Below are 14,055 nucleotides of genomic sequence, written 5' to 3'. Positions count from 1 at the left end.
TAGTGCAGCTTTCCTCTGCTTTGTTTCATGGTTTATTTGGTCTGGTCGTTTCTTTCTTGAACCGTATTTTTCTCCTACCCTCCTCTTTCTCTCAGTCTATATTTCTCTTTGTATTTTCGTTCCATTCCTACAAGACTGTACCTCTCCTCCTCTCCCTCTCTCTCTCTCTCTCTCTCTCTCTCTCTCTCTCTCACTCTATCTGTCTCTTTTTTCTTCTATTTGTCTTGTTTTCCTTCTGTCTCTCAAACCCTGACTTCCCTTTTCACATCTCTTTGCCTCCATTTCTCTCTTTTTATCTTTTTTTAAAAATCTTTGTATATCTTTCTCTCCCCCCTCTCTCTCTCTCTCTCTGTCCCTTTCTATCTATTTTGATGCTCCTTTCCCTTCATCCCCATACCTGTATTTCTATGATATCTAAATCTAATCCTGCTCTGTCTTGAAAACAATTTAAAGCTATACTTCTTGAATCAATTTCCATCAATTTGATGTAACTAATATATTCATGTATGTTTGTACCCATTGATGTGAAGCTCTTGGGGTTTTTCATCATTAATGAACATGCATGACAAGAATAACCACAACATGACTTAACATCTTCTGTAGATTACATAAATGTATAATATTCAGCAAGTCTATAAAGGTCATTGCCCTTTTTCACTGAAAGTGCCATCCTTCCATTGATATTTGGTCTGACCAATGCTTTTGTAGGTCAATCCTTTAAGTTCAACTATATACCACCCTGTACATATCTATACATAATATAAATAATTTCTTTATACTGCGTGAGAAAAATGACCTTGGATAGGCCTTTATTATCATTTATATATTTATATAATGCGTTTGGGTACCAGCATTTCTGCTTTTTTTTTCTTTAATATTTTGTTTTGTATGGAAATTAGTCAAATATCACTGACCCATATAAATCATTATCTATATATATATATAAGGCTTTCAAGTGGTACAATAAATCAGTGTATTCAATATCTTTAGTGCAGTACCCGGATGACTGACCTATATTGTTTTCGTATTGCTCAGTCATCCGGGAACTTCAACTATCGATGTCGATATCACACACACAAAAAGTCATATTTACTGAGGTAAATCAAACTTTGCTATTTCGCTTGTCAGCCTGATGTAGATAATAATGATAATATTGTATGGCTTTGTTTCCGTGTGATACAAGAATATATTGCTCTCGCTAAACAATATTGGACTCGTCTCCGACTCGTTCAATATTGTCATATCTCAAGCAATATATTTTTGTATTACACGCAAAGCCATCCAATATTATATAATTATTTATACACTGTATTTTCAATTTATCAGATTTATTCCAATATACATGTACTTCAATTCAGTTTGAAAGCTTAATTTTCTATCTGTATAGTGGTAAATAATTATGTAATTCAAGGAAACTAAAGAGGCCGTAACTAAACAAGAATCATTATTAAGTATGGCACTTTTATTTTTGTCATCACCAAAATGTATCCATGTCTTGTATCATATATTTCTGTTCTATATGAACTTTGTCTGAGCCTTTATTTTACATGTGAGCAAACCAAGTATCCATGTTGAATGATGTTGGACAAATAAATACATTGAATTGAATTGTCAACAGCTAAAAGGGTATTTAACTCTTTGTCAAATGATATAAGTTAAAGTTCTTTTGGCTCTCAGCAGACTACACGTACAGTAAACAAGTAAATTATTTATAATCCTGTAAATTTGATGTTTTTTGTGTTATTCATAACTCAAGAATGAAAGGTGGACTAGTTGAATTATGCCTCTATTAAATACTTTTAGATGTAAGCTTCAATATGTCACATTCTTAGGAACGGTAAATTTTAGTTGAAAAATTTAGTTGATAAAGTCCCTCTAAAGTGTTGGGAGCCCCACATTTGCCAAAAGTTGGAGGGCAACATTTTACTTAAACACACACTTCTCCCCCCCCCCCCCCCCCCCCCAAAAAAAAAAAAAAAAAACAACAACAGCAACAAAAAAAAAAAAAAAAAAAAAAAATGTGTTTGAAGACAAATATTGATGAAAGAATAAATAATTTGAGTTTTCTGTTGTACGCTGAAAACCTAATTTTTTTATTCTTTCATCGATATTAGACTTCAAACACATTTGTTCTGTAAAATCCTTGCAGAAATGTGTCTTAAAAGAAATCCTCTTTCACATTATGCTACTATTGTTGGGGCTCTGAACAATAGAGGGGCTTTAACTGTATGCACTAGAAATATTGTTTAGATAATATTACTCTTTTAGCCGCATCTCTTTCAATTTCTCTTTCAATTTCTCTTTCAATGTTTGTTTGGGTTTGCTTTTGTTTGGTTTTGACTAATCAAATGTTCATTTCACTTTTGTAACATGTTTGTCACTAATTAAAGACTTAAATAACTCACTGTGCACAAAGATGTCTGACATTCAATTCAATTTCAATTTACTTTATTATTTCATTAAAAAAAATCACATACAATATATATACATTGAGAAGTGTAATGGATCATTAGCATGGAAGTGTCTAACTGAATAGGCAGTACAATGTTATAACTTATAAGTCTCATTAACAAGATATTGTCATAACTTTTAATCACAAATGTCTTCTTTGATCTTTTTTCTTGACCGACTGACCAGGTGGATCTCAAGCGAGTAGCCAAGCCGTGAGCTCCTTGCCCCTAGGGAGCCAAGCCCAGCATCAACCCCAGCTTCTAATGAGCCCTGCTCTCCAGGGGGCACAGCCTATTCTTGCCAATCAGGTTAGACATATAACAAGTGATCATCAAAGAGATGGTTATATCTCTTGACCTAGATGCAGTGTTGATTAACTTACTCTGTTCACATTGATGTATAGTTCATATTGTGTTGTAATTTGTAGGTTGATTGGTAATTTTTTGTTTTGTTTAATATGTAATTCGTCGCTGTTTTCACGAAGTGACGGTAGTGAAAAAATTTGTATTCACTTTGCGTGACGATTTTCCTCACTACCGTCACTTTGTGAAAACAAGGACGAATTGATTATCGTATTTTGTTTGTTATAGTGCTATTAGAGACTTCAGGGGTAAGCGCGTTATAAGCACCGTTTCTATTATTATCATTATAAGGAGGTAATGTATCCCCCATAGCGAACGCTAAAAAGGAACAAACAATCATGATATTCATTAACATATCTCTTGTTATATTCAAGTGTAAAGAAGGAGATACAATAGCATAGCTTCAGAGTGGGCATTGGAAACAAGTGCCCACCCCCCCCCCCCAACAGTCAAATGGTAGGGAAATATTAAAGAGGAGAGAGACAATAGAGAGAGGAAGGAAAAGAGGGGCAAGAAAATATTGAAAAAAAAGCATCCTTCCACATCCTCCCCCTCCATTTGATCACTTTTTTCTCTTAATTTCATTTCAAGAGTTGCTCTTGACCATTGGTCTGTTCACACATACACCATAAGGTCCAAACCCTCAATTTTATATACGTTTGAACAAAACAAAAAATATTTTTAGTGAGGTTAGTGAAGTTTTTTTGGTTTGTCTGAATTTGTGTAAAATTTCTCAATGTTCGGCCGATGCTCCTTTAGCGATGTTTTTTTGCCAAGTTCAAACATCAATGTTTAGACCACGGTCCAAACCTAACGTTTGACAGACAGAGCAACAACTAATGAATGCAGTAGGATTTTGAAAAATAGAGAGATGGTATTACAATTGACTGGTTTACTATAGTCTATTACATATTAAAATGTATGGATGTTTCTTTCCTGGGGACCTGCATGTGACAAGTTATTCCATTCACCTATTATAATTAAATGAACTACAATACTTGGAATTCATTCTGCATACATTACTTGATACATTGTCGGGCAAGCTTTAAGGTTGTCAAGAACAACCTTTGTTTAAAAAATAGGCACAAGATTTGGACATGATAGTACACCAGGCTATTGACAGGTGAAGTGAATAGCCTGTATTACCCAGAGGTAAACATCCATGGATCTGAATACAAATTATGTCTATTTTCTTCAGTGAATAGAAACCACCTCGCATTCATTGTGTGTGGGTATGTCAGGTATCTTTTTGCATACCATTTGTTTGTCTAGAGCAAGCAACATGTGTTGAAGAAGCATGTATGAAACTTGAAAACAAACTAACCGTGTATGTTTGATTGAATACAGCCTGGAGCAATTGCCAGAGCATAAGTCGGAGCACTGGATTATACAACCCGACCTTCCTACATATATCTATTTTAACATCAGGAAAATGTTCTAAAGTTTCTCTCTGTCTGTTCCTCCTTCAGCTATCTGGAGCCCAGCAGTTGTTGACCATCCCCTCTAACGGTGGTCAGCAGCAGATCTTGACCCTTCCCATCACCAACGCTGCTGGTCAGCAGCAAATCCTCACCATTCCTGTCACGTTAGCCCAGGGGGCTGGAGGGATCCAGTTCCTGATCCCGACTGGGACCGGTGGACAGTTCCTGGCCTCGCCCAACCTTGCCAACCTTGGAGCCATGCCCTCACAAGTAATGGCATTATGATATCTCAATGAAATTTGATGATAAGATTTAAGCATGCGATCAGATATGCTGCTGGGATCGCTTGAGCTTTAAAATTGTTTCATGCTTATAAATGCTTATTTATTCATCCAAATGTAAAAGACAACTGAAGCATAATGTTTGCCACAAAAATACTTTTGAGGTTATATGTACAACATTTTACATTAGGTAGGGCAATACGTTAATAAGATTTTGTTGTTGTGATGATGATGATGATGATGATGATGATGATGATGATGATGATGATGATGATGACAATGACAATGATGACAACAACAACAATGATAATGATGGAGATGACCAAGATGAAGATGATGATTATGATGATGATGATGACATACTGGCAATTGGCAACAGAGTGTATATATGATCTCAAAAGCTTATCTGGTAAATGCGTTGTCAAATATCCATACCATTCTGATTCCTGTGCTTCCAGGATGGTTGAGCAGCTGACAGAGCTGTACTTTTGAAGCTATTCCTTTGATTGTATTGCTTTTTTGTCTTCTTCCAGGTTTTACCGTCAACTCTTGCTGCAATTCCCAGCATAACAAGCAGCACCAATGTCGTCTCGTCGGCGGCACACTATGCCAAAACCAGTCAGATGACCTCAGCTACCACGCCCCTTCCTCCCGTCTCGGTCCTCACCGGTCAGACGGGGTTAGGTACGCTCCCTTTACCACAGGTCTTGATGGGAGCAGGGGGGCAGGTGCTGTCTGTGTCTGCACCCAGTAGTTCTATATCACATGCACACCCCAAAACAAGTGAGTGACTCTTCCTTCTGGCAGAATGCACCCCTTCTCCTGAATTATAAAAACAATGATGATGATGAAAACGATATGATGATCCTTGTAATTATAATGAGAATCATAATGATATTGATATTGACAATGACAGTAAACTTTGATAATGATGTTGGTGATAGAAATAACAATTGATACAAGTACAGTTTATATTGTATAAATATGAAAATAAAAAGAAGTGATATAGTGATGATAAATTTAGTGACCCAATTAAGTAGTTACCAAGTTGCAGTTTAAATCTTAAGATTTATGGAGGGATTGAAGGAGGGTTGGTGCTGATGAGTGTGAAGCTTGTCAAATGCTTACCTAACACTGCAACATTACAGTCCATTTTTTAGAGTAACGTAGTAACTCTAAACTGGAACTTTCTTGTTCGTGTAGTCTGTGGTCCTGTAATATATTGCAATCTTACAAGAATCCAGGAAACCTTAATAAAAATATACATTTTTTGTTTCTATAATCTTTTATTAACCATACAGTCAGTACAACATCTGTTCCTAGTTTAGTAACAACGCAGAATAGTCAAGCACTGCCCTCGCTTGCCACAGTAACGCAAGGTCTGATGCGTACCTCAGCCAATCATCTCAGCCTATCAGCGCTTGGCACAACACAGTAAGATAAATTCTAATTAATGTTCAACTATTGGTGGAATCACCTTCGACAGAAATCAGAGTTTTGTTTTCTTTTTGTTCATTCATATCATGTTTCTTTATATGACAGGAGTTTAAGGTGATGTGTAAATTTACTACGAAAGGATGAAAATTGATATATAGTATTCATACATCATCGTATGGCCTCAGGTAAGAAACACATTTAGCAACAGTCTTGACATTTTGATTCAATATGTAATTTTAACCAAAGAGAGACTTCTTTATAAAACTGGGGGAAATGGACCCATATGGTGGTGGTTTAGTTAGAGGTCTTGTACTATAACATGTGTATAAAGACCACTTATGGGAGACAGGAGAAGCAGGTAGTCTTTTTGTACACTTTAACATTGTGCAGGTTTCAGAGAGAAACAAATCCATTCGAGAAAAAGATTGTGGTGTTTATAGAGAAGTTTGTCTTTTTCAAAAACCTGTAGGTGGTTGTCTAAGCAGGCTTGACTGTATCTTGCATCTAACAAAGACTATGCTCATTTTTTCTTGTTAGATCTGTGCATATTTCTCATCCATCTACCACCTCTAACCCCACCGCTTCCCTCTTCGCATCACATAAACTCAGCAATGCTTCAAGTGCCACCGCACAAGCATTATCTCTTCACGGACTAGCAGGTAAGGAAATTGAAGAGTGAGAGAGCGAGAGAGAGAGAGAGAGAAGGAGAGAAGGAGAGACAGAGAGAGAGAGAGAGAGAGGGATTTTAAGAGAGATGGGGATAACGAGATAATAAAAATTGGGGGAGGTAGAGAGAGAGGGGGACGGGTAAGGCAAAACAGGAAAGAGATAGAGAGAGAGAGAGAGAGAAGAAGCAAGAGTAGGAAAGGAGTGAGAGTTAGTAAGTGAGTGAGTGAAAGAGAGAGAGAGAGAGAGCGCCAACAAGTTTAGAGAGAAATACAAGAAGAAAGTAGGCAAGAACATCCCTTCTTTCGTCCAAATCCCAAGAAGTTCATGAATTAGAAAGTCTGGTACTATTGAATGCTTCTTGTAAATCTATCAGCAAAGTAAAAGGACTATAATTGATATGTATGTCATGAAATATTTAAGTGTGATACTTCATAGCACAGTAAAGTGAGGGTTGGTATATAATTGTAACTCTGTGAAGTAATAAATCATCAACATTTTAATCAAATGTCAAACACTTTTATCAAACGTTGACTTTCTTCATACTGAAGGTCTTGACTTTCTTGATTGTGTAGGTCTAAACACAGCGCAAGGCACCGTCATCTCCCATATAGCTGCAGCCCAGGGCTCCCAGAGCAGTGTCGCACAGATCCTTCCTAGTCAGCTGGTCCGGAGCTCCATTGCCTCCAGTCAAGCAAGCCAGGTCGGCGGGGTCACTCAGGTCCCTGGAGGTCATCAGGTGGTGGTCTCCACGACGACGGCGACGAGCGGTGGTGGGAACCACGTGACGGGAGGATTGGCGAGTCCAGGTAGAGGTACTGTCTTGAAGGAGGCTCCGTATTGGGATGGGGCTTCATCATCAAAAATTCACAGAACACTCACAAAAACAAGAGACAAAAGAAACTTAATTATCACATTTTAAACTCTTTATTTACACAAATTGACGAAAGATACCAAATGTGTTTAAATTCTTTACTTACAACTTTTTTTTTAAATTATTATTTTCTAGCACTTTTGAAAAAATTAGTAGCAAGTCTTTTGATATGTTTGCTGTGATTTAACACACCCTTCCAAATCTTATGTACGCACCTTCATGTTGGTCTCTGCCTCTAACCAAAATTTTCTTGAAAATCAACACCTTGGATGAAAAAATGAAAGCATTTGGACACATCCATTTTGAGCAAGAATCTGCAAATGTGTGATGTTATCCGATTTTGAAGTGAAAAGCTAAACTCCAGTTCTCTTCTAACAAGAATTTCCCCTGCATGGCTTGCCACACTAATGCTGGACCTAGCTGTTATCTGTCTTTAATTACATTAGTTTTCTTTTAAATTTATTTTCAACCAGCTGAATATATTACTCGAACAGAGCAAATCCTTCTGTTCATGATATATATTCACCACCAAGTACACTCCTAAATAGTGAGCACAATTAGGACTCAAAATAAACCTGATTCACCACCTTTCACTTTTACTACATACTTTTGCTTTCATCTGTATCGTTAGGGAATTTGAAGCTTTATTGATAGTTGCTGCAATTTCACGCTAACAGATTTCTTACTAATCCGAATCCAGCATTAGTTGAGCAAGCCGTCGTATACGAGCAAAAACCACAATGAAGCCCTACCCCAAATACCCCACTGTTAACAATGCATGTTGACTCACGGAGCCTTGTTCAATGTTTGTGAGTTGCGATAATGTACATTTATGTTTAGTATGTTCAACCTTTAGGCTACAGTGCTGTAAGTGGTTTAAATCACCATTGTTTACACATCTATTTCTCTTTGACAATTAAATCTTTCACAAATTTTAAATGAACTGATGAATCATACACTTTTCAACCATAAAGAACTATTGTATTATGGTGCAAAGTAAATACAGGAACTATGATTAAAAAATTGTCTAATGAAAATTTTGAATGAAAAATCTTTAAAACTTTCTTGGTAGCACTGTAAAGGTTGACAATTTGTCAGTATTTGTTTGCCTGTATGATGATATTGCTGTAGTGAAGTATGATGTGACGACTGTATGTAATGTCTTTGTGATGATAAAACCTTGAAGAGCCAATACTCAACATGGAGATGCAATAAAGGTTTGCTCTCCACAGGCATAGTTTTATGTCAATCTTTAATAGCAAAGAGCTTCAAACTCCTAGATCTCAGCCTCTATTATCAAGGATATTTGACACTTGAATCGGTGACAATAATTGCTCTTGCTCTTATTTCATCGAAGATGTGGGTTTAGGGTTAGGATTGATGTTGGATGTTAGGTCAGGGTTTGGGTTAGGGTATTAGGTATAGTATTCCAGGGGTGAAGGCAGAAATTCAATTAGTGCAATATTTCATCTATAGATGAACTGTCCTCAGAGCATGTGTAGTATAACCCCATATTACGATTCTACAGGGCTACATATATTAAAGGACAGACACTTAAACTTGGTGTCAGGAGTGGGATGTTTGGAGGAAAAAAATATAAATCTAGAGTGTTATTAAAGTATGGTGTTTTTATGTGACTATAATTGTAAATTGTGTTGTTTTTTAATTTTTCAGAATGTTGCCAATTTAAGGGTTTAATGCTTCTTTTCCTTTGAAAAATTCTGTGATAATACTGTATGTCGTTTGATGATGGAGCAAAAATGGGCACCATGTGTGCTGATTTCTTTGCTCTTTATGCTCATGTAGCTGGTGTACATTTTCAAAGCTCTGAATTAAATTAATATTGAGCCAAACCACTGAAATGTTACTGTGTAGTAAACTGCCCTGAATGAAAACCCGTTTGATGTATATGGTAGTATAACATTTTAATGTAGCTCATTTCAACATTTCATACATAGAAAGGGCATCTGCACACTTATTGATGAATTATTTCTCATTTAGTATTACTTTTGGAAATGTAGTACAATTTTAGGAGTCATCTTACAGTCATATTACATAACTTTTAAAGGGGATAGTTTCTGAGTCTCTTACTCATCTCTCTCTCTCTCTCTCTCTCTCTCTATCTCTCTCTCTCTTTCTCATCTCTCTCTCTCTTTGTCTCTCTTTCTCATCTCTCTCTCTCATCTCTCTCTCTCTCTCTCCCTCCCTCTCTCTTTCTCTCTCTCTCTTTGTCTCTCTCTCTCCCCCTCTCTCTCTCTCTACCCTTCTCTTTCCCCCTCTCTCTCTCTCTCTCTCTCCCCCTCCCTCTCTCTCTCTCTCTCTCTCTCTCTCTCTCTCTCCCTCTCTCCCTTCAGTGAGTAACATGGGTAATGCTGCAGAGGTGGACGGAATCAACTTGGAAGAGATCAAGGAGTTTGCCAAAGCTTTCAAGATCCGAAGACTGTCTCTTGGTCTGACCCAAACACAGGTTGGTCAAGCCCTTAGCCAGTCAGAAGGACCAGCGTACAGTCAATCAGCCATTTGCAGGTCAGATATATTCAATTCAATTCAATGTATTTTATTTGTCCATTGTAAGTTCAACATGGGAATTTGTTTAGCTCACATGTAAAATAAATTCTCAGACAAAGTTTTGAAAGAACATATTAAATAGGATACAAAATATGGATACATTTTGGTGATGAAAAAATAATAATCACACATTTTATTGATTTTCATTTGGTTACGGCTTGTTTGGTTTCCTTAAATTTAGCTGCCTTAATGCATTTTATAAATAAAAAAGTATTGACCACTATACACATAGCATATTCAGCTCAGGTGAATTGAAATATATCAGAATAAATTTGATAAACAAAATATTTGAAAAAATAAAAATACTGGTATTATTTTGAAGCTGGTTGATTTATTTCCTTCTGTCTCCCATCTCTTTCCATAGATTTGAGAAGCTTGACATCACACCAAAGAGTGCACAGAAGATAAAGCCTGTCTTAGAGAGGTGGATGGCTGAAGCCGAGGAGAGACACAAAAACGGTCTCAATCAACTCACCGACTTCATCGGCAGCGAACCGGTCAAAAAGCGCAAGCGACGGACCTCGTTCACGCCTCAGGCTCTGGAATACCTCAGTCGGCACTTTGAGAAGAACACGCACCCGACCGGCGCCGAGATGACGGCGCTCGCGCAGGAGCTGAATTACGACAGGGAGGTGATCCGCGTCTGGTTCTGCAACAAGCGGCAAGCGCTAAAGAACACGATAAAGAAACTGAAAGCTGCTGATACTACCATGAATAATAACTCAGAGGAGATCATGGAGAGATCAACTGTTGTCGTGGAGAGCCCAGAGCATGTCTAATGTGCGTTGCTCTCTGAGAAATCAAAATGGAAATTGGCTCTAAAAGCTAGGTGGAGATTGAGGTTCACTGCAGGGAAGATATGAAGGACATTTCCTAGTATTCACGAGACTCTGTGAGATATTTGAGATTGAAAGCGGGTGGACAGGACACAGAAATGTATGAATGGGACCATGATGAACCCAACGAATTGAAGTATAGTGAGGGGTCATATAGCTGGATTGAATGTGACCAAAGAGATGCTTAAACACTGAAGAGTGAGCTGTGCTCATATATGAACTTGTGACCAGGATGATTGCTGGCTGTTGGGAGCTTGGATGAATCGACTGCAAATGGAAGAATATTCCTATCAAATGAATCTAATGATTTTCTTTCCCCATTTTCTCTGTCCTTTCTCAATTGTGGATCAAGAGCGGACCCCAGTCTTAAATCAAACTTTTTTTCTAGAGCTCGGTATTCCAAATAATTTAAGCAGGTATTTTGGAACCCTTTCCTCATTCCCAATGGTCTTCTTTGAGAAATAGATAAGATCTTGTTTGCATAAATTCATATCTTATTAGTATCCACATGATACACATGATACACAGTTAACCATTGCTACTGTTTTTGTTGTAGTAGATTAATATAAATTAAGAAATGTAATAATTACTGTCATGACTATTGTGACAAGTATTGTACTGATTACACAGGTTGAATAATGTGAATTTCTCAATCAAATTTAAACAATTTGTCACATTAAAAAAAAAATTGGAGCCCTCCTTTTGAATTAATGTCCCTAAGGTGTGTGCATGCATCATGCACCAAATAATTTCTATTCGTTCGAGAAGGACCAAATTTGAAGATACAAATTTTCATGTTTGTATCACCATATTGTTCAGATGGAAAACTTGATGACGGATAGGAATCGTGAACAACAAAGAAATTTCAAGAAAGTTTCTGAATGTTTTTAAGATTGTTACAATATGCTGCTTGTATGACAGAGACTGTTAATCAAATGTTGGGTCAATGTTTCCTTTGTTTTTTTGTAGATAGGAAGATCCACCTCTGGACCAATGTTTCATGGAATGTTCGTGAAACTTTGTGACTTTTTATTCAACTATATGGTGTCTATTGTTTTTATGCTTTGTTTTTTGCATTTCCACTGGTTTGGAAAGGTCTAGATGAGCAATGTTTGCTTCAATACCTGTATGGCTGTGGTGCTTTGAGAGAAAAATTGTAAATGTACCATATTACCGACTTATTTATTGTATTTAAAAAAGAAGAAAATACTGATGATAGAGTTTTGTATGTTATGTTTATTCGCTTTACCCCCTAGAAAAAGATTTTCTAATCTGTCTGTAATTTGTTTGTGCAATGGGCATTATCCAGCCAAGTTTTGTTCTCGAAGGAGGTGTTGAACTATTAAGTCTTTAACTTTAATATATAAACTCCATATCTGAATTGAATTTGGGAGAGTGAAGTAAGTCTTGGACCAATTTGGGAAAAGCTCCTGGGATTTTAAAAGGTCATTCTTTATAAGGTATCCGTCTCTTCCGTTTGCCCACACAGAAATGAATAGAAGGAAAGCAAACATATTATCCAAGTAAGTACATGTTTTAGTGCTGTGTTTCGTAAACTGCTATATATACTACATGTATGAAGCTAAACACTACATATAACAAAAAAACTACATTGAAAGGCATAGCCTGGGACTACATTAAAGGGTTTACATCTTGCTGGATGGATCTCATGAAAGAAATATATAAGTTAGGCTGACAATCGGTGTAAAAGGAAGAAATGTTTGCCATTTATGATTATTCTGTGTTGTAGAAATGCAAACCTTTGGAACTGAAATACAGTGATTAATATCACTCAGATATTGTTTGTACTTGTAAGTTTCTCCATATGTTTAAAATTATATTTAACTCATCCTCAACTATGGAAAAGGGCGTACTATTGGAGTCACAATCTTTCTCTTTGAATTTTGTGTGTACTTTGTGTATCTGATTCCATAGTATACAAATAATGAATGGTTAGGAGTTCAATAGTGCGAATATTTTCATGAGTCGAAAGATTAACATTCTGTTCTACGAGGCGTCAGCCGAGTTGAATAGAATTAACGTTAATCTTTCAACAAAAGAAAATATTTGCACTATTAAACGAATGAAAAACATTCATTATTTGTTTTATATCCTCCAATCAAATGACAAGGATCCATGTAGGTGTTGTATAATATGTAATATTTTATTTCCGACTCTGTTTTTTCCTTCTCTCTCCCCTTCCTCCTTTTACTCTTGTAATACCTTCCTTTCCTAGGCTTTTTCTCCAGTCCATATTACCCCCCTTTTCACCATTTTGAAATGGTTTCCACTTTTGCCTATCAAGTAATTATGTGGTTAATTGCTTTGTAAATAATTAGAAAGAAAACAAGATGTCTCGTGAATATTTATAACAAGTCAAATGTGAGTTAGTAATATGCCAGTATTCATAAAATATTGTAAGATTTTCGTACAGAGCAGTGTAAGTGTTGATTATTCCCCCCTTCTTCATTCATTTTTATCCTTATATTTTTTAAATGTATAAGGTGCAGACATTTCTTTTCTATTTCTCTATTTCTTCCATTATTACTTATTTAGTTTTGAATGGGTATTTTTATAACAGAGCTTACAGAAAAGAGAAATTTGTTTTGTCATCAGTGGGATCAAATTTGTAATATATCTGACTTATATCAAAATCAGTAATTTTCAACAAGATTATTCTCACTAATGAGATATTTAAAAATGTAACAGTGAAAAAAATACTTAAAGCTTATCTGCCATAGTTTACAGGAGGGATTAGACCGCTCTGCAAGGTCACTGGACAGGTGGTTATCTCATCAACTCAGCTCTCAGTTAACATAAGAAAAAGAGGATCATGGGGGACCAATGGTCACCGATTAGGCATTGTTTGTTATATAGATGGCGCAAGTAGCTACCAGTAGTGCAGTGGGCCTTTAAAACTTGGGGCCAAATTTGTCCCTGATTCTAATGAACAGGCCCTCTTATAAGTACTTTTTATCAGTATGTTATGCATAGAGTTGGTCACAATGGCCATGTCTAGTACATGATGTTCTTAGTTTGGTTAAATAGCCACAAGGAAAAACATACCCCCTTTCCCATGCATGTTAGTATTGGTTTATTTCATGTATTTCAAACAGCAAATTGGAGAGAAAGCCCTTTAAATATGTTGGTGTATTTAGT

General features: G+C 36.5%; 1 protein-coding gene across 6 annotated transcripts in view; it reads left to right on the top strand.

Annotated features, from left to right (window-relative positions):
- The window catches only part of LOC580734 (POU domain, class 6, transcription factor 2), a 42,855-nt gene extending 30,280 nt beyond the window's left edge, over positions 1-12,575 (top strand). For 5 of the 6 annotated variants that reach the window (XM_011662586.2, XM_011662589.2, XM_011662587.2 and 2 more), the window contains 8 exons: positions 2,638-2,759; positions 4,283-4,504; positions 5,049-5,298; positions 5,817-5,949; positions 6,490-6,611; positions 7,194-7,433; positions 9,847-10,018; positions 10,425-12,575. In XM_011662586.2, the coding sequence (XP_011660888.1) occupies positions 2,638-2,759; positions 4,283-4,504; positions 5,049-5,298; positions 5,817-5,949; positions 6,490-6,611; positions 7,194-7,433; positions 9,847-10,018; positions 10,425-10,839 (1,676 nt within the window). In that variant the 3' untranslated portion in view covers positions 10,840-12,575. The remainder of the gene's footprint in view (positions 1-2,637; positions 2,760-4,282; positions 4,505-5,048; positions 5,299-5,816; positions 5,950-6,489; positions 6,612-7,193; positions 7,434-9,846; positions 10,019-10,424) is intronic. The other variant, XM_780772.5, reaches the window with a different exon arrangement.
- The last annotated feature ends 1,480 nt before the right edge of the window (positions 12,576-14,055 follow it).

This window comes from Strongylocentrotus purpuratus, unplaced genomic scaffold (genome assembly GCF_000002235.5).
Source record: "Strongylocentrotus purpuratus isolate Spur 01 unplaced genomic scaffold, Spur_5.0 spur5_scaffold_19, whole genome shotgun sequence".
Taxonomy (NCBI): Eukaryota; Metazoa; Echinodermata; class Echinoidea; order Camarodonta; family Strongylocentrotidae; genus Strongylocentrotus; species Strongylocentrotus purpuratus.
This window is presented reverse-complemented; position numbering and strand designations above follow the sequence as displayed.